This window comes from Salvia splendens, chromosome 15, assembly GCF_004379255.2.
Source record: "Salvia splendens isolate huo1 chromosome 15, SspV2, whole genome shotgun sequence".
NCBI lineage: Eukaryota > Viridiplantae > Streptophyta > Magnoliopsida > Lamiales > Lamiaceae > Salvia > Salvia splendens.
In genome coordinates, this window is record NC_056046.1 from 1,316,792 (window position 1) to 1,334,438 (window position 17,647).

Consider the following 17,647-nt stretch of genomic DNA (forward strand, 5'->3'; position numbering starts at 1 on the left):
TGTGAGTTGGCTGTGATGGATAATTGAAAAATAAACTTAAAAAAGTGGAGAGAGCATACAAAAGCTAAGGAAAGAACAAGTAAACACACTCTTAACAACTTGATAACTCTTTCCTAACACAAAGAAAGCACACAACATAGTAACATGAGGCACATTCAAACCCACAGTAGTCATACACTCCCACATCACAAAGGTTGCATCTTCTCTTGATAGTGTTGTGATTGAATGTGAGAGGGTGATTCGGATGAATCCCGTCCAACACAAATCGGCGCCCAAATTTGATGTTTCTATACCCGCCAGAGGCAGCTCTTAGACAAATAAGGTGGAATGAAACGTCGCATTGGTGACAGTGATACATCCACTTCTTGGGATGCAATCCCTCTTCACAATTATCACAAATAAAGTCGGAGGGATGGTCGAGAGAGGCATCAAACGACAACATCAATGAATGGTGCTTGTCCCACTCACGCATCGTTATGCTCGCCGGCAGCATAGCACATCTCAAGTCCAACGCAAAGTCACAGTCGTTGCCGCTACAACAATATGCAATACGTTTTTTCAACAAATATCTGCAGCAATGGCAACGTTTCGGTTTCCCAGCTTCTTCTCCTGCTGGTGGTATTCTAGTCATGACCAGTGATCCGTGGCGTGGGTGAGATGCGTGTCTGATAGTTGTCGGTAGAGAAGCGCACTTGACATCTATCTTCATCTCGCACCCTTCACACTCGTACACCATCCCGTTTGTTACAATACCACAAGCCTCACACCTACAAAGCTTTGGATCCATATCTATGGATAATGAGCTTGAGTAGAGTGTGAGTTTGTGGTTCGTATCATGCGTTTCTGGGCAACCACCATACAGGACATGAGGAGAAGATAATGTTTTTGGAAGCAAGGAGCAAATGAAGTGCACAAAATATTTGCAAGGAGCACACTCGTAATATGGAGGAGAACATATGGGTGTGACACACACATCACATATCTTCAACGCATCATCACCATCATCATCTCTCTCGTCCATCATATTGTTGTGATCAACTTCATCATCTTTACTGGACATCTCTGAAACCAAACTCAAAGGATGCTTGTGATAATTGAATAAAAATGAAAACCTTGCTTTGGTCACTGCCATCTTCACCGTTGCTGGCATGTCTGCTACATCCGGGATGTTGATAAGACCTTTTTCTCTCATCACAAAAGGTGTGATTAACTCCTTCGATATGTCATGTGCATGTAGCGGGAACTCAATCGCGTCAGAACCATCATCCTCATCATGTTGTCTGCAATGGTCAAATATAAAAAAAAAAGTACGAATCATAAGTGTTGTATGGTAACAAATCAAACAGTTGAAACTTACAAATTTGAGTCTCCTGTGGTGGATGCAACAACACATCTGATATGGGCAAAGAATCTGCAAATACCACAAAAATATATCCAACTTGTTCTATCTAATCTTTTGAGACAGACATCACATTCGAATATATACTCGCAATACTTTGATGGAAAACTGAAGGCAAGAGAAAGAGGATGGTGGTGGTATTGGCGATTTAAGGGGAGAATGAGGGGCAACGATGCACAACTCTTGTGAATCCACACCTCACATATGCTACATATATACGCCATGTCCACATCTTCAACGCCACAACCATCACAACAAAAGAGAAATGAAGGCTTTCTCATCAGTGTTAAAGGGTGATCAGGGTGACTTGGGTGTTCTATTTGCCTGTTCTCTTCTAGTATCATATCTATGCTTATCCTTTCACATTTTAAATCAACATCGAAATCACAGCTAAAACATGTGTACCCAAGCACGGGTTTAAGATCATGCAAACATACATCGCACCACCTGAGTTCACTCCCCTGGTGGTAATCAACGAGGTGAAGGGGATGTTGAGGGTGTTTAGGGTGCAAAATTTGAATAGGTAATTCTCCACATTTCTTGTGGAGAATAATCCTATTCGAACAATTTTGCACCGTGCAAACATATGCCACTTCCAAATCAGTTACGGGATTACCACACCCATAACAATTTGAAGTCTCGTCTTTACTCACATTTTCAGCAAGAATCAAAGGATGTTCGTGGTTGAGCCAGTCGATAACCTTCTTCTCCATGACTGAAATGCCAGAACAGGTACAGAATAACTGAAAACAAGAGAGCAAAATATTAATACAGATTTGAGAGAGTGATATGAGCATAAATAGACAAAGTTTTAGTTCTTTCAAAAATACCTGTACCCACGAAACACAGCAAAACCTGTATTATGTAATCAGAAAAAAAAATAGAGTGTGAGATGTGGAGTGCAATGTGTAACAGGCCATGCTTAAACCACTATATATAATGTATAACTCAAACAAAAATATAGCTTAGATACACATTAAGGCAAAGAATAAAGAGCATTAACATTGTAGACCAAGCAATGTGGGAATAAAGAGCAAAGAATAAAGAGTATTAACAAACTAGACGCCACAAAGAAATTGAAAATGTTACTACAACTATAGACAAACATATAGCTTGTATTCTCTCAAGTTTACCTGCATCCACGGAAACACTGAAAAATCTGTGTATGTGTAAAAGGAAAAAAAAATAGGGTATGGGATGTGAAATTGTGCAATGTGTAACAGATCATGATTTAACCACTATATATAATGTATTAACTTAGATATACATGAAAGTAAAGAATAAAGAGCATTAGCATTATAGACCATCAAGGATCACACTGTTATGTATGTATATGCATATATATATATGCATATATATATAGGAAAATGATCAATACAAAACTTGATCTCAATACAAAATCCAGACCAAATCCTGACCATGAGATTTGACAATCCAATGGTCAATAATTAAACAAAGACACGGAGGGTCATTGTAAAGCAGTTTTAGGTCATATTATAAACTTTGGGTTTGAGGTCATGTTAAGATCATTTCATGTCATCCTTACTATAATGACGTAAAAATAAGCTTACAATGACCTAAAAATGACTTTTGTATGCTTGGTTCTGCATTTTTGTATTAAGAATGGTTTTGCATGGATCAAAACTCTATATATATATATATATATATATGGGAGCGTTATTCTCCTTTTCACATCTTAGATCTTTTTTCCTTCTTAATATTATGCGTTAGATCTAAGGCATCAACGGATCAGATTGATTCTATAAAACTGGTTCCGTGTTGCATTATAGAAGGTGGTTGTATGCATTATAGGGTTATTATTGACATTTGACGGAAAAGTAACTGCCACATTTTGGTATCTGCGAATAATGCACCACATGTGTAGAAAAAGGTGCAAAATAGGTGGATGTGCAGCAGCCTAGGTTTGAGACAATTTTACTAGAGATTTTGAAGTCCAATCAACCCCCAATGCACATCATTCTCTTCGTCTTCGAAAGAGCTTCGCGTGGGTATCTTAAACGCCTCAATCGGAGCCCCGTAGAAGAAGTTATGGCCGTTTTACGAACACTGTGTTGTCCAGAAAATCTCACCCGGCCGGGTGAATTATTACCCTGTAAATTAACCCGGCCGGGTGACGCAAATTGAGCAGAATCTGGTCGAAAATCATCACCCGGCCGGGTGAATTTTACCCTTTATAATTCCACCCGGCCGGGTACGTTGTTTTGATGTATTTTTATGCCAAAAACGCGATTTTTGAAGGGGATTGAGAGGAGAAGAAGCCTAGGGTTCATTCCACACAACACCTAACGCCTCCTACACTCACCACACACCCCAAGAACACTTTGGAGAGAGAGATTTGAAGATTGAAGAGTCCACATCGGAAGATTGAAGCTTCATTCCATAGATCGATCTCACAGGAGTACTTAGTATCTTTATTTCATGTTTTTGTTGAATTCCTATGTGTTGAACATGGTTTTTGTCATGAACATGAGTAGCTAAACATCTCTTGTAGAATTCGTGGTGATGATGCACTAATTTCATAGTTTTTATCCGATTGATTTTGTTCTTGCCTTGCTCTTATAGTTATTTGATTATTCTTGGGTTTATTCCTTTCAATTGCTTGATCACCACTTGATTGTGTAGGATTAATTAGATTAATCGGGAGATGAAATAGTTAATCCGGAAAGAAGAATAATTCACACCTTAATACAATAGAACTCGGGAGAGTTGAGGTTTTGAGTGAGGTCACTAACCTAATCGAACTTTTGGGAGTTAGAGGTTTTAGGATTAGAAGGTGACTTCAATTCTAGCATCTAATCTACAGGTTTCTCACATCGGGAGGGGGTTTAATCTATAATCGTGGTTGACTTAGTAACTCTAGAGACACCAAAAGGTAAGGCGAATCAATTGGGTAAGAGCTTGGAATTGTGCATCGGATCATTGAGTTCTACAATTTCTCCATATTTTCTTTCATATTATTATCACACCGTGTTTTCTTGCTCTTAATCGTTACTTGCTTATTATATGCTTTTTATTAGTTGTTAGAACAAACCAAATTGCACTTAATTGTCTAGATAGTAGTTGATTTTTGTTCGTGGTATTTAAGTTGACATAAATTTGTCTCTGTGGGATACGATACTCTTGCTTACTAATTGCTACACTAGCCCCGTACACTTGCGGGTATTACTTGTGTTAAAATAAGTTGAGTCAACCTCCACCACTTGTATGACAATAACTTATCACTCGTTTAACAGTTTAGTTGACTTAGCTAGCAAAAGATAATAAGAGAGTGAAATAAGAGTCTCATTTATTTTAAACATATGTTGTGAGTTGGTTGTGATGGATAATTGAAAAATAAACTTAAAAAAGTGGAGAGAGCATACAAAACCGAAGGAAAGACCAAACTCAACAACTTTCAAATTAGTACATCCACTTTAGATAACTCTTTCCTAACACAAACAAAGCACACAACATAGTAACATGATGCACATTCAAACCCACAGTAGTCATACACACCCGCATCACCAAGGTTGCATCTTCTCTTGGTAGTGATGTGATTGAAAGTGAGCGGGTGATTCGGATGAATCCCGTCCAACACAAATCGGCGCCCAAATTTGATGTTTCTATACCTGCCAGATGCAGCTTTTAGACAATTAAGGTGGAATGAAACGTCGCATTGGTGACAGTGATACATCCACATCTTGGGATGCAATTCCACTTCACAAAGATCACAAACAAAGTCGGAGGGATGGTCGAAAGAGGCATCAAATGACAACATCAATGAATGGTGCTTGTCCCACTCACGCATCGTTATGCTCGCCGGCAGCATAGCACAGTTCAAGTCCAACTTAAAGTCGCAGTCATTGCTGCTGCAGCAATATGCAATACAGTTGTCCAAGACATATAAGCAGCCAGAGCAACGTTTCGGTTTGCCAGTTTCTTCTCTTGGTGGTATTCTAGTCATGACCAGTGATCCGTGGCGTGGGTGAGATGCGTGTCTGATAGTTGTCGGTAGAGAAGCGCACTTGACATCTATCTTCATCTCGCACCCTTCACACTCGTACACCATCCCGTTTGTGATATATCCACAAGCCACACACCTACAAGGCATTGTACCCATATCTATGGATAATGAGCTTGAGTAGAGTGTGAGTTTGTGGTTCGTATCATGCATTTCTGGGCAACCACTATACAGGACATGAGGAGAAGATAATGTTTTTGGAAGCAAGGAGCAAATGGAGTGCACAAAATATTTGCAAGGAGCACACTCGTAATATGGAGGAGAACATATGGGTGTGACACACACATCACATATCTTCAACGCATCATCACCATCATCATCTCTCTCGTCCATCATATTGTTGTGATCAACTTCATCATCTTTACTGGACATCTCTGAAACCAAACTCAAAGGATGCTTGTGATAATTGAATGAAAATGAAAACCTTGCTTTGGTCACTGCCATCTTCACCGTTGCTGGCATGTCTGCTACATCCGGGATGTTGATAAGACCTTTTTCTCTCATCACAAAAGGTGTGATTAACTCCTTCGATATGTCATGTGCATGTAGCGGGAACTCAATCGCGTCAGAACCATCATCCTCATCATGTTGTCTGGAATGGTCAAATATAAAAAAAAAGTACGAATCATAAGTGTTGTATGGTAACAAATCAAACAATTGAAACTTACAAATTTGAGTCTCCTGTGGTGGATGCAACAACACATCTGATATGGGCAAAGAATCTGCAAATACCACAAAAATATATCCAACTTGTTCTATCTAATCTTTTGAGACAGACATCACATTCGAATATATACTCGCAATACTTTGATGGAAAACTGAAGGAAAGAGAAAGAGGATGGTGGTGGTATTGGCGATTTAAGGGGAGAATGAGGGGCAACGATGCACAACTCTTGTGAATCCACACCTCACATATGCTACATATATACGCCATGTCCACATCTTCAACGCCACAACCATCACAACAAAAGAGAAATGAAGGCTTTCTCATCAGTGTTAAAGGGTGATCAGGGTGACTTGGGTGTTCTATTTGCCTATTCTCTGCTAGTATCATATCTATGCTTATCTTTCCACATGTTACATCATAATCGAAATTACAGCTAGAACATTTGTACCCAAGCGCAGATTCAATATCACGCAAACAATTATCACACCAGAGACCGAATAACTTGTGGTAATCAAATAGATGAAGGGGATGTTGAGGATGTTTAGGGTGCAAAATTTGACTAGGTAATTCTCCACATCTCTTGTGGAGAATAATCCTATTCGAACAATTTTGCACCGTGCAAACATATACCACTTCCAAATCAGTTACAGGATTACCACACCCATAACAATTTGAAGTCTCGTCTTTACTCACATTTTCAGCAAGAATCAAAGGATGTTCGTGGTTGAGCCAGTCGATAACCTTCTTCTCCATGACTGAATCTCTACGGTGAAATGCCAGAACAGGTACAGAATAACTGAAAATAAGAGAGCAAAATATTAATACAGATTTGAGAGAGTGATATGAGCATAAATAGACAAAGTTTTAGTTCTTTCAAAAATACCTGTACCCACGAAACAGAGCAAAATCTGTATTATGTAATCAGAAAAAAAATAGTGTGTGAGATGTGGAGTGCAATGTGTAACAGGCCATGCTTAAACCACTATATATAATTCAAACAAAAATATACCTTAGATACACATGAAGGCAAAGAATAAAGAGCATTAACATTGTAGACCAAGTAATGTGGGAATATAGAGCAAAGAATAAAGAGTATTAACAAACTAGACGGCACAAAGATATTGAAAATGTTACTACAACTATAGACAAACATATAGCTTGTATTCTCTCAAGTTTACCTGCATCCACTGAAACACTGAAACACTGAAAAAATCTGTGTATGTGTAAAAGGAAAAAAAAATAGAGTATGAGATGTGAAATTGTGCAATGTGTAACAGATCATGATTTAACCACTATATATAATGTATTAACTTAGATATACATGAAAGTAAAGAATAAAGAGCATTAGCATTATAGACAATCAAGGATCACACTGTTATGTATGTATATGCATATATATATGCACTCAAAATAATTACTCCCTCCGTCTGCGAATAGGAGTCCCGTTTTCCATTTTAGTCCGTCCGCGAATAGGAGTCCCGATTCACTTTTACCATAAATGGTAATAGGGTCTCACATTCCACCAACTTATTCCACTCACATTTCATTTAAAAATTATATATACAAGTGGAACTCATACCCCACTAACTTTTTTCAACCCACTTTTCTTAATATTTCTTAAAATCGTGCTGCCAAAAAGTGGGATTCCTAATGGCAGACAAAGGGAGTATACTTTAGTTTTTAAGATAAAGCAAAGAACAAATTTTTATGCACTCTTCAAAATGGTTTACAATGTGAAAAGGATGCAGATTGATTTGGTTCGAAACCTTTTTTTGTCCCACAAGTATTTGATTCAATATATCTTCACAACTTTAGCCCCACAATTTTATCTTTTACTTTATTTGCAATCATTGTGTTAGGTAATTAAAATGACTGGAGAAATATATTAAAATTATAACACGATTCCAAAGCAAACACAAAGTTGTAAAAGTAAGAGTTACACCTTAACTATAACATTAACGCCACTTTTAATCTGTAGCAAGCTCATACCTGATTATTTGTTTTTGGATAGCAAGCACCGTCATTTCAGTCGGGCATTTTGTCGAACATGGTTTGTGCATGCATCCACACTCCGCCACCTTCACGTTCTCCCAGTTAAAAGAGAAATGAAGGCTTTCTCATCAGTGTTAAAGGGTGATCAGGGTGACTTGGGTGTTCTATTTGCCTATTCTCTGCTAGTATCATATCTATGCTTATCTTTCCACATGTTACATCATAATCGAAATCACAGCTAGAACATTCGTACCCAAGCACAGATTCAATATCACGCACAGATTCAACAACATTGGGAGAATAATTGTATCCTCATTTGCAGCTTGCTCATGAATTTGACTTTTTATGCTATATGCTTGCTACCTGCAATTCAAACTACAATGCCGCCAATTCCGATTCCAAAATCGACTGTTCCAATTCCAATTTAAATACCGATTTTGCTGATATTTCCATTTTTCCAGTGAATTTTTTTCAAGATTTTAGGTCAAATCTGTAAGTTGACAACTCACGTTGTGAACATAAACTAAACAGATAATTTGTTTTTTTGGTTCAGCAGTGAGACTCAGTTTTGGTTTCAAGTTCAATAATTTGGAAAATTGTTATTTAAATGAATTGGCTTCTAGTCAATTCATTTTTTCACATTTCTCTATTGTCTTATGCAATTAAAATTTTGATAAAATTTATTATTTAACTTATAATTTTCAATTAACTTTAGGATAAATATTGCATTGTTTCATGTATAATTCGTGAAAATATAATACCAAAAAAATATAAAAATCACGACAAAGCAAAAATAGATTGTAGATTGTAGGCCTTCTAACTTAGTTATACATAAAAATAAAGAGTGTCAAAGCAAAGAACAAACATTTATGCTCTCTTCAAAATTATTTAATACGTAGAAACAGGGATACGAATGGATTTGGTTCTACATGTCTTTATTACTTTAGTTTCACAATTTAAAATTTTTCCCTTTTACTATATTTTGTCCAATCATTAATTATACTTTATATGCAATTATTGTTTTATAACTAAATGACTAGAGCATATGTTTCTTAAGATTTAATCATCCTCACCAAATTCAAATACAACCATTTCTTGAGATTTAATCATCCTCACCAAATTCACAAGTAAAATCAAATAGATGGATGATAATGACAACTTGAGAATGTTGCATCATTTCATCTAACTCTTGTCCTGTTACTACAATTTACGCACACAAGATAGTAACATGATGCACATTCAAACCCACCCAAGTTATACACATCACTATGACAAAGGTCACACCTTCTCTTGACAGTGATACAATTGAATGTGAGGGGGTGATTAGGGTGGACAGCATTGAACACAAACCGTCGCCCAAATTTGATGTTTCGATACCCGCCAGCTGCAGCGTTGAGGCAAAAAATGTGGAACGAAACGTCGCATTGGCGGCAGTGATACATCCAAAACTTGGGATGCTTGTGATAATTGAATAAAAATGAAAATTTTGCTTTGGTCTTTGGCATCTTCACTGTTGCTAGCATGCCTTTCGCATCCGGGATGTTGTTAAGACCCTTTTTTCTCATCACAAAAGGTGTGATTAACTTCTCGGATATGTCATGTGGATGTAGCGGGAATTCAATCACATTCAAACCATCTTTATCATTGCTGTGCCTGAAATGATCACCAATGGTAGATTATATTTATACATACATAGATCGGTTATTATTATACTCATTCTATATAAGAAAGTGAAAATATGTTAAGGACCTAAATCCTTAAAGTCGATTTCCACACAAAATCAAGAAACGAGATGTCGTCGTTGTCGAGCGCCCAACGTTGGGTCGTGACTTGGACGGCAAAAAGGGGCGGTTGAGCGCGAGATCAGCCTCGTCGGCAACCTTAGGAGATGTTTCTTGTTTGCTACTCGATTGAGCCAAAAGAATGATAATTTCATATATTGATTGAATGAATAAAAAAGATAACAGTCTATCCTATTTATAATGCTACTGACTTAACGAACAAGAAAACAAAGATATAGAAAAAGATATGCTAAATCCCTATAATATCTAAACTAAATAATAATAATAGAGGTTCGTATCAACTCCCCCACGGTTAAAATCCACATTGTCCTCAAGGTGGGAACCACGAAGCAAAAAGGAGAGTTGAAAGCAGAAGCTTCGGCGAGGCAACTCCTCCTGGATCAAACACACATCGAACAGATGGATGTCTCCCTTCTTCACTTCCATAAAAAATCAACAAAGAAGACCCAACTTTGTCGGAAAAATTCCTTGCCAAATCGAAAAACTTGTCCACGCCTCCCAGAATGCCCAAGCATGGCATGTCATTACTCGGAGGGATCAACCTGGCATCTTTGTCGAGCGATGTTGATCGATGATTCATACTTGGAACATCACCGACATTCAAATCCACATAGACACAAGCAATTACGGGCAAATCGGTGTAAGTACCATCTCCTTTCTTGCCCCAACAATTTGCAACAACATTTTTGGATGACACTTGAACAACATTGAGTGAGGCGATTATCTTCGCCACTTCACCAATAGAACCATATTCCTCTTTATCTTCTAGCAATGTCTCTTCCTTTTCACCAATCTTCTCATCATATACCCTAACGAGCACTTGCGGTGACTCATTGTCGTTCTTGACAATCCCTATGTTCTTGACGAACTCTCCAGGGGACTCGTTGTTTGGAACATCAAGAGGAGCGCCATCATTGTGAACATCGGTAATGTCATTGGGAACATCATCAACGAATACTATCGTGGGAGTATAATCAGTTTTTTCTTCGGCTAAATTCTCATCTTGAATGTTCTCCTCAAACTCCTCCCCATTATCCGCATAACATAGAATGCGTTGTTTACACACATGTCCCCTCACCCATTTCTCGGGACAGTGCCAGCAGAGACCCAACCTGGACCGTTCTGACTTCTCCGCTTGGGAGACGCGTATTAGCGGCAGGCGTGGCTGCTCTGGAGTTTGACTGGTCACACGTGCGGGCTGACTGTACAGGTCCCGCGTTGGATTTTCGGTGGAGTAGTAGGGCTGGTGGGAGGCGGGCTGGACTCGCGCTCTCACCTCCTCCCGAGGGCGAGGTCGGTCCCAGCACGTCTCCGAGCGTCGGGGCCGGTCAACGGTCGGGTAGCCGCGGTCCTGCTGTTGCGCCGGTGGGTCCCAGCACGTTGGGCGGTGCCGCTGCGTTGCGGTTGTCGGGTAGCGATCAAACCGTAATTGGGTCTGATGCTCTCCCCGATCGGATAGGTGGCCACCTCTCTCGACGTAGCCGCCGCGGTGTCGTGGCCAAGCGTCTTGCGCGCCATCGCGGTACTCGATGGGCTGGTATCTCGGCCGTGGGCGACGATCAGGTGGATCCAAGTGGTGTGAGACGTAGGGTGATTCTGGATCAAGCCATGACGGCGGGCGGAGTACTTCCACCCGGATGCTTGGAGGGTCCCAACTGGTTACACGGCGAGGTTGGGCCGGATGGTAGGGACGGCATGGCTGTGTGGACTGAGGGAAGTCGTATTGACGACGGCAATAGCCGGCGTAGTCGTATGACATGTTGACGGACTGAGGCGTGGCTGTGGTGGATGATGATTGTCTGACTTCGACGCGGCACGCGGGAATCCTTCCCGTCGGGCGTTGCAGAAGTAGTGTTGTCCTGCGGCTAGAGCTCGGCGGACAGGCGGGAATCGACAACCAAAGCAGTTGCTGTGCGCGGAATGTTTTCCGTCGGGTGGCGGTGTAGCTTCGATTCGAGATGGTGGGAGGGTCAGCTCTCAATGAAAGCACCAGTTGTTAAGGACCTAAATCCTTAACGTCGATTTCCACACAAAATCAAGAAACGAGATGTCGTCGTTGTCGAGCGCCCAACGTTGGGTCGTGACTTGGACGGCAAAAAGGGGCGGTTGAGCGCGAGATCAGCCTCGTCGGCAACCTTAGGAGATGTTTCTTGTTTGCTACTCGATTGAGCCAAAAGAATGATAATTTCATATATTGATTGAATGAATAAAAAAGATAACAGTCTATCCTATTTATAATGCTACTGACTTAACGAACAAGAAAACAAAGATATAGAAAAAGATATGCTAAATCCCTATAATATCTAAACTAAATAATAATAATAGAGGTTCGTATCAAAATACTACACATAGGGGATGTTTGGTTTGCAAGATTGTATCTCGAGATTAAATATGTAGTGTATTTGTTTCATGAGATTCAATCCCACAACTCAATTCTAGATTTGTGCTAACGTACATCCAATCTCGTGCTGCCACGTGGTACGTAAATTGCAATATTGTAAACACTAAAAAGCAATATACATTTGGAGATGTATATGCATTTCCGCAGATTGCATTTTATATTGTTGAGTTTTGCATTTTAACATAAATGGTCTACAATGCAAAATAAACTATATATAAATGCAATCCGTCTATATACAAAATGCAAATTAAATCGTCTATATCTAAAATGCAAAACTCAACAATAAAAAATGCAATTTGTCAATAACTAAAATGCAATATGCTGAAATCCATCTATCACTTTTACAAATGTATATTGCATTTTAATGTTTACAATATTGCATGTTTTGTGCCACGTGGCAGCACGAGATTGAATGTACGTTAGCACTTTAAAATTAGTTAGCATAGTATTATATCCCTATGATAACATCTCAAGATTAGGTAGTAAATCAACAAACCAATTAAACAAGAGAGAGACAACAAGATGAGCTGTAAGAACTTACAAATCCGAGTCTTTCTCAGCAGTCGTGGATGCAACACACCTGATATGCGCAAAGAATCTGCAATCACCACAATAATACACCCAACAGTTTCTGTCCAATATCTCATGACAAACATCACAATCGTGTATGTATTTGTGATGTTTCATTGGAAAGCTGAAGGCAAGAGAAAGATGGTGGTGGTGGTATCGGAGATTTGCGGGGAGGATGAGAGGCAACGAAGCACAAGTTTTGTGTACCATAAATTCACACGTTGAACATATGAAAGCCATGTCCACATCTTTAACGCCACAACCATCACAATAAAATGGAAATAAGGGCTTTCTCATTAGTGTCAAAGGGTGATCAGGGTGACTCGGGTGTTCTACTTGAATTTTCCTCTCTAAACTATCATCAATACTTATTCTTTCGCATGTTAAGTCGACATCGAATTCACAACTTGTACATTGGTATCCAAGCACATTACCAATATCGCACATACAACTATTGCACCAGGTAGTCAATACTGGGTGGTAATCAAATAGGTAAAGGGGATGCTCAGGGTGTTTAGGGTGCAAAATTTGGCTAGGTAATTCTCCACATTTCTTGTGGAGGATAATCCTATTCGAACAATTTTGAACCGTGCAAACATACGCCACCTCCAAATCTACCACGGGAATACCACAGCCATAACAATTTGGAGTCTCGTCTTTACTCACATTTTCAGTGAGAATCAAAGGATGTTGGTGGTAGAAACGCTCGATGACCTTCTTCTCCATGACTGAATCCCTATGGTACAATGCAAGAACAGGCCACAATATAACTGAAAATAAGCACGCAAAATATGAATATAAATTCGTGAGAGAAATATGAGCATGCAACAATTAGACAACGAAACTGAAAAAATATTAGGTAAAAGAAAGTTTTTTGTACCTGTATCCACAGAAACAGTGCAAATCAATCTATGTAATCAGTAAAAAAATATAGTGTGAAATGTGGAGTTGTGCAATAAAAGATCATGCTTAAACCACTATATATAATGTAAAACTCAAACAAATGTATGCATTAGATATACATAAAGGTAAGGAATAAAGAGCATTAACATTCCAGACAAAGATATACATGGAAGTAAAGAATAAAGAGCATTAACAATCTAGACAAAGCAATGTGTGGGCCTTCTAACCTCAGATATACATGATGGCTTCACCAGCTTGTGCAGATTGATTTTCAATTAAGAAAATTCTCATTCTCTTTCATATCTTCTTCTTCTGCATAAAGTATCTTTTGTTACCATTTTCTACCCAGCCAAAAATCTGTATATTTGTTATCAGACAAAAAAATTAGACTGTGAGGTGTTGAATTGTCCAATGTGTAACAGGTCATGAGTAAACCGCTATATATAATGTATACTCAAATCACATGTATTGCCTTAGATACACATGAAAGTAAAGAATAAAGAGCACTAAACATTCTAGATAATCAAGAATCACACCGTTATGTATGTACATATAGACAAAAAAATAAATATACCTCAGTTTTACATCAAAGCATATTCATGTTCTCTTCAAAATGGTTTAACATTAAAGGGATTCGAATTGATTTGGTTCTATACATGTTTACAACTTTAGTCCCAACTTTATTTATATCAATCATTAATTATACTTTATATGCAATTATTGTTGTATAACTAAAATGACTCCAGCATATATTTAACTTATAATGATATAAAAACAGACACAAATTTGTAAAAGTAAGAGTGACAGCTTAACTATAACATTAACAATGCTTTTAATATGTAGCAAGGCCATACCTGATCACCGGTCACCGGAAATCTAATGTTATTATTTTATTTATTCGACATATATACTTTTGAAGTATCCACATATATAGACTTTTTGGATAGCAAGCAGTACAATTTCTGTTACGCATTCCGTCGAACATAGCCTGTGCTTGAGTGTAAGCAGCACCACAAACAAGAAGGCGTCGACCGAAATTAACCTTGTCAGCAACCTTATCACCTGGAAACGTTGGGAGATTAATTGCATCATCATCTGCCGCTCGCTCACTAATCCAGACTCAACCGCCTTCAATTTCTCCTGATCAAAAGATGTGACTTTGCTGCCACGAGAAAATACGTAGCGCGTCGCCGGCGGTGTATCACGGCCGCTAAGTAGCAGGAGGAGGAGAGGTTTTTCAACCGGAGATCGATCAATCGCCAATTACAGTTGCAAAAATTGTGACGATAGAACGACTTTTTTGGCGATAGAATGACTTATTTGCACTCACGTTCCGTTTCATCATACCAAGAAGAAGGGTGTGTTAGTGTTGAAGCATTAAGTCCTGCGGTCTGATGACTAATAACTATATTGAGGCTAATGGTGGCATGTTTAGAATGAATTACTCAAAAAAGTTTCTTAGATGGGCACTTTGGCCTCCTAGTTATTTCCGGAGCTGGCATATAGGATTAAGGGTTAAGACTTGGAAGAAACTGATTGCATTCTAAAATTCGTATCCGGGAAGGATGCTGTAATGCTGCTTGCAGAGGTCAATTTTCTGCAGATGACGCTCTCGTTGTTGCCAATAAGAAGAATGTGGACATTAGATATACATCAAAGTAAGGAATAAAGAGGACTACTAGACAGCTTAGACTTAGAAAATAGAAAACATTACAAGTATAGACAAAATGGTTTTACATCAAAGCACAGAAGAAACGTTTATGCTCTCTTCAAAGTAAACGGATGCGAATTGATTTAGTTCTATGTATTGTGTATTAGTCCCACAATTTTAACTTTTGACGTTTTAGAGCATCCACAATAGTTCATGGGCAAGCAATAGCCCAACCATAGCCCAGCCACAAACTCCTCTGCCACATCAGCAGCACTAAATTCCTCCTGCCACATCAGCAGGACAACCAACTGGACAAGCAACTGGACAAGCAATAGCCCAGCCATAGCTTTGTCACATCATCAACACTAAAAACAAATAATTAAACAATCACACAAAATACGGGATTAAATTTACGACACATATACGGGAAAATTCAATAATAATATTAAAATTTTAAAAAGTACATTAATTAAAAAAAAAGTCAAATAAAAAAAATTACATTACTTTAAAAAAAAAACCTCCTAATCCACGCACGAGCCCCCCCTCGGCCGCCGCCTCACTCCTCGCCGTCGTCGCCGCTATCCGGGACCCCCAAATCTACGGCATCTGAGCCTGTGTTAGAGCCCCCCCACCTGTGCTGCGCCGGGATTCAAATCCTCTCCCATACTCACGAGCACGGAGTTTAAAAAAACTCTTCTCCTCGGGGTCAGTTGCATTCCTCCATTGATCTATGATCTTGATCATCTGAGCCCGTGCTTGTTGACGCGCCAAGAAGACGAGGTCGGCTGTCGAGCTGCCAACAGGGGGGATGCCGACAGGACCTCCTGGGACCTCTGGCGAGCGCGTTGCGCCCACCTTTGACCAACCGGACGAGTAAACGCGGGAGGGGACGGGTTCTCCTGAGCATCTTCGGGGAGGTCGTGGGAACCGTCGCTGCTACCGCCGGCTTAATCACCTAAATAGTTCAGGAGCTGCTTCTTCGGCCAGCCCGCATCGACACCTGCCCGAAACTTCTCAGAATCCATTAGCACCTCGTAGCAGTTCCAGTAGGTGAAGTCCTTGTAAAGCCCGGGCACGGGGAACTCTTTCTCCGCCTCCCTCCTGCAGTCCTCGTCAGTTTGGTCGCTGGACTTCATTCGGAGGGCGTTGGTGTACAACCCCGAAAATCGGTGTGAATGAAAATGAAATGGTGTGAATGAAAATGAAGTTCAAATCGCGTGTATATAGAGTTTCGAAAATTAAAAAAAAAACAACATTGCGCTCGCCGGTCGCTCGCCGATCGAGAGGCTGCAATAGGGGCGAGCGAATCGGCGAGCGCCTAGGAATCGGCGTGCGCTCGGCGAAATTCTCGCCGATTTGGCGCTCGCAGTTTGCAATAGTTCGGCGAGCGGACCGGCGAGCGCCAAAAATCGGCGAGCCGGTGCGCTCGCCTCTATTGCGGATGCTCTTACTCTATTTTCTTCAATTATTGTTTTATACTAGTATAAATAAAATGACTCGTGCATATATTTACTTTACAATGATATTTAACTATAACATTAACACTACTTTTATACCGGATTACAATCTGATGTGGAATTATTTATTCCACAAATATACTCTTTTAGTTTCCACATAGACTGTGTTTTCCGTCCAAGCAACACCATTTCAGTCAATCATTTCGTCGAACATTGTATGCGCATGGCTGTAAGTAGTGCCACAAACGTGAAGTTGTCCATCGTTTGGACCAAAATTAACCTCCACCACCCTTCACGTTCTCCCAATTAAGAGAGAACGTGATTTCAATATGATTTTTGAGTATTTCAAACTCAGAAAATTTCACAACTGTGATTTTATAATGTCGCTATCCAATTTGCATACCGTTGACTTTTCAACTTTTTTTCATCAGAAAATTCGTTGGATTAAAAATTTGTTGGGAGATAAACAGAAATACAGAATTCAAGAATAAGAATGTATAAAAAAATTAACTCCCAGTAGTTTTTCTAAAGTAAAACTTTTTTTATTAACCTAATAGTGTTGATCCCTTAATTTCCATTATTATTGAATTATTAGTTGGATTAATTATGAAATATATTATAATAATTTTTTTAATTAAATGTCAAATCTTATTATAACCCTTAATATTAATTAAATGTTAGTATAATGAAGAGACTACGCTATGATTATATCTCAAAATTTTATGACCCTCGTGAAGTTGTGATTTGAAGTTCTTCGTGTGCTTAATCATGAATCATTGTATTT

General features: G+C 39.2%; 3 protein-coding genes across 5 annotated transcripts; all 3 read right to left on the reverse strand.

The window, feature by feature from the left end:
- Positions 1 to 18: 18 nt before the first annotated feature.
- Positions 19 to 2,592, reverse strand: LOC121769424. The gene is made up of 4 exons (XM_042166226.1): positions 2,533 to 2,592; positions 2,230 to 2,254; positions 1,358 to 2,142; positions 19 to 1,280 (listed from the first exon to the last, which is right to left on the reverse strand). Exons 3-4 carry the CDS (start codon positions 2,110 to 2,112, stop codon positions 92 to 94), a joined length of 1,944 nt encoding a protein of 647 aa, XP_042022160.1. The 5' UTR covers positions 2,113 to 2,142; positions 2,230 to 2,254; positions 2,533 to 2,592; the 3' UTR covers positions 19 to 91.
- Positions 2,593 to 4,686: 2,094 nt separating this feature from the next.
- LOC121769425 lies at positions 4,687 to 7,358 on the reverse strand. The gene is made up of 4 exons (XM_042166227.1): positions 7,266 to 7,358; positions 6,971 to 6,995; positions 6,089 to 6,883; positions 4,687 to 6,012 (listed from the first exon to the last, which is right to left on the reverse strand). The coding sequence occupies exons 3-4, from the start codon at positions 6,838 to 6,840 to the stop codon at positions 4,815 to 4,817; spliced, it is 1,950 nt and encodes a 649-aa protein (XP_042022161.1). The 5' UTR covers positions 6,841 to 6,883; positions 6,971 to 6,995; positions 7,266 to 7,358; the 3' UTR covers positions 4,687 to 4,814.
- A 1,879-nt stretch (positions 7,359 to 9,237) lies between these two features.
- LOC121767540 lies at positions 9,238 to 14,151 on the reverse strand. 3 transcript variants are annotated; one of them, XM_042163826.1, is made up of 3 exons: positions 13,983 to 14,151; positions 12,824 to 13,622; positions 9,238 to 9,732 (listed from the first exon to the last, which is right to left on the reverse strand). In XM_042163826.1, exons 2-3 carry the CDS (start codon positions 13,576 to 13,578, stop codon positions 9,258 to 9,260), a joined length of 1,230 nt encoding a protein of 409 aa, XP_042019760.1. In that variant the 5' UTR covers positions 13,579 to 13,622; positions 13,983 to 14,151; the 3' UTR covers positions 9,238 to 9,257. The 3 variants fall into 3 exon arrangements, with proteins under 3 accessions (XP_042019760.1, XP_042019761.1, XP_042019762.1); XM_042163827.1 differs by lacking the exon at positions 13,983 to 14,151 and adding an exon at positions 13,733 to 13,821; XM_042163828.1 differs by lacking the exon at positions 13,983 to 14,151 and adding an exon at positions 13,733 to 13,789 and having other exon boundaries at positions 12,824 to 13,588.
- Positions 14,152 to 17,647: the final 3,496 nt, after the last annotated feature.

Bases quoted from the DNA above. Each gene is read 5' to 3' on its own strand.
- LOC121769424 (XM_042166226.1), bottom strand. From the start codon at position 2,112: ATGGAGAAGAAGGTTATCGACTGGCTCAACCACGAACATCCTTTGATT. The intron at 1,281-1,357 runs GTAAGTTTCAAC...TGACCATTGCAG, and splicing joins ACCACAGGAGACTCAAATTT to ACAACATGATGAGGATGATG.
- LOC121769425 (XM_042166227.1), bottom strand. From the start codon at position 6,840: ATGGAGAAGAAGGTTATCGACTGGCTCAACCACGAACATCCTTTGATT. The intron at 6,013-6,088 runs GTAAGTTTCAAT...TGACCATTCCAG, and splicing joins ACCACAGGAGACTCAAATTT to ACAACATGATGAGGATGATG.
- LOC121767540 (XM_042163826.1), bottom strand. From the start codon at position 13,578: ATGGAGAAGAAGGTCATCGAGCGTTTCTACCACCAACATCCTTTGATT. The intron at 9,733-12,823 runs GTAAGTTCTTAC...TGATCATTTCAG, and splicing joins GCTGAGAAAGACTCGGATTT to GCACAGCAATGATAAAGATG.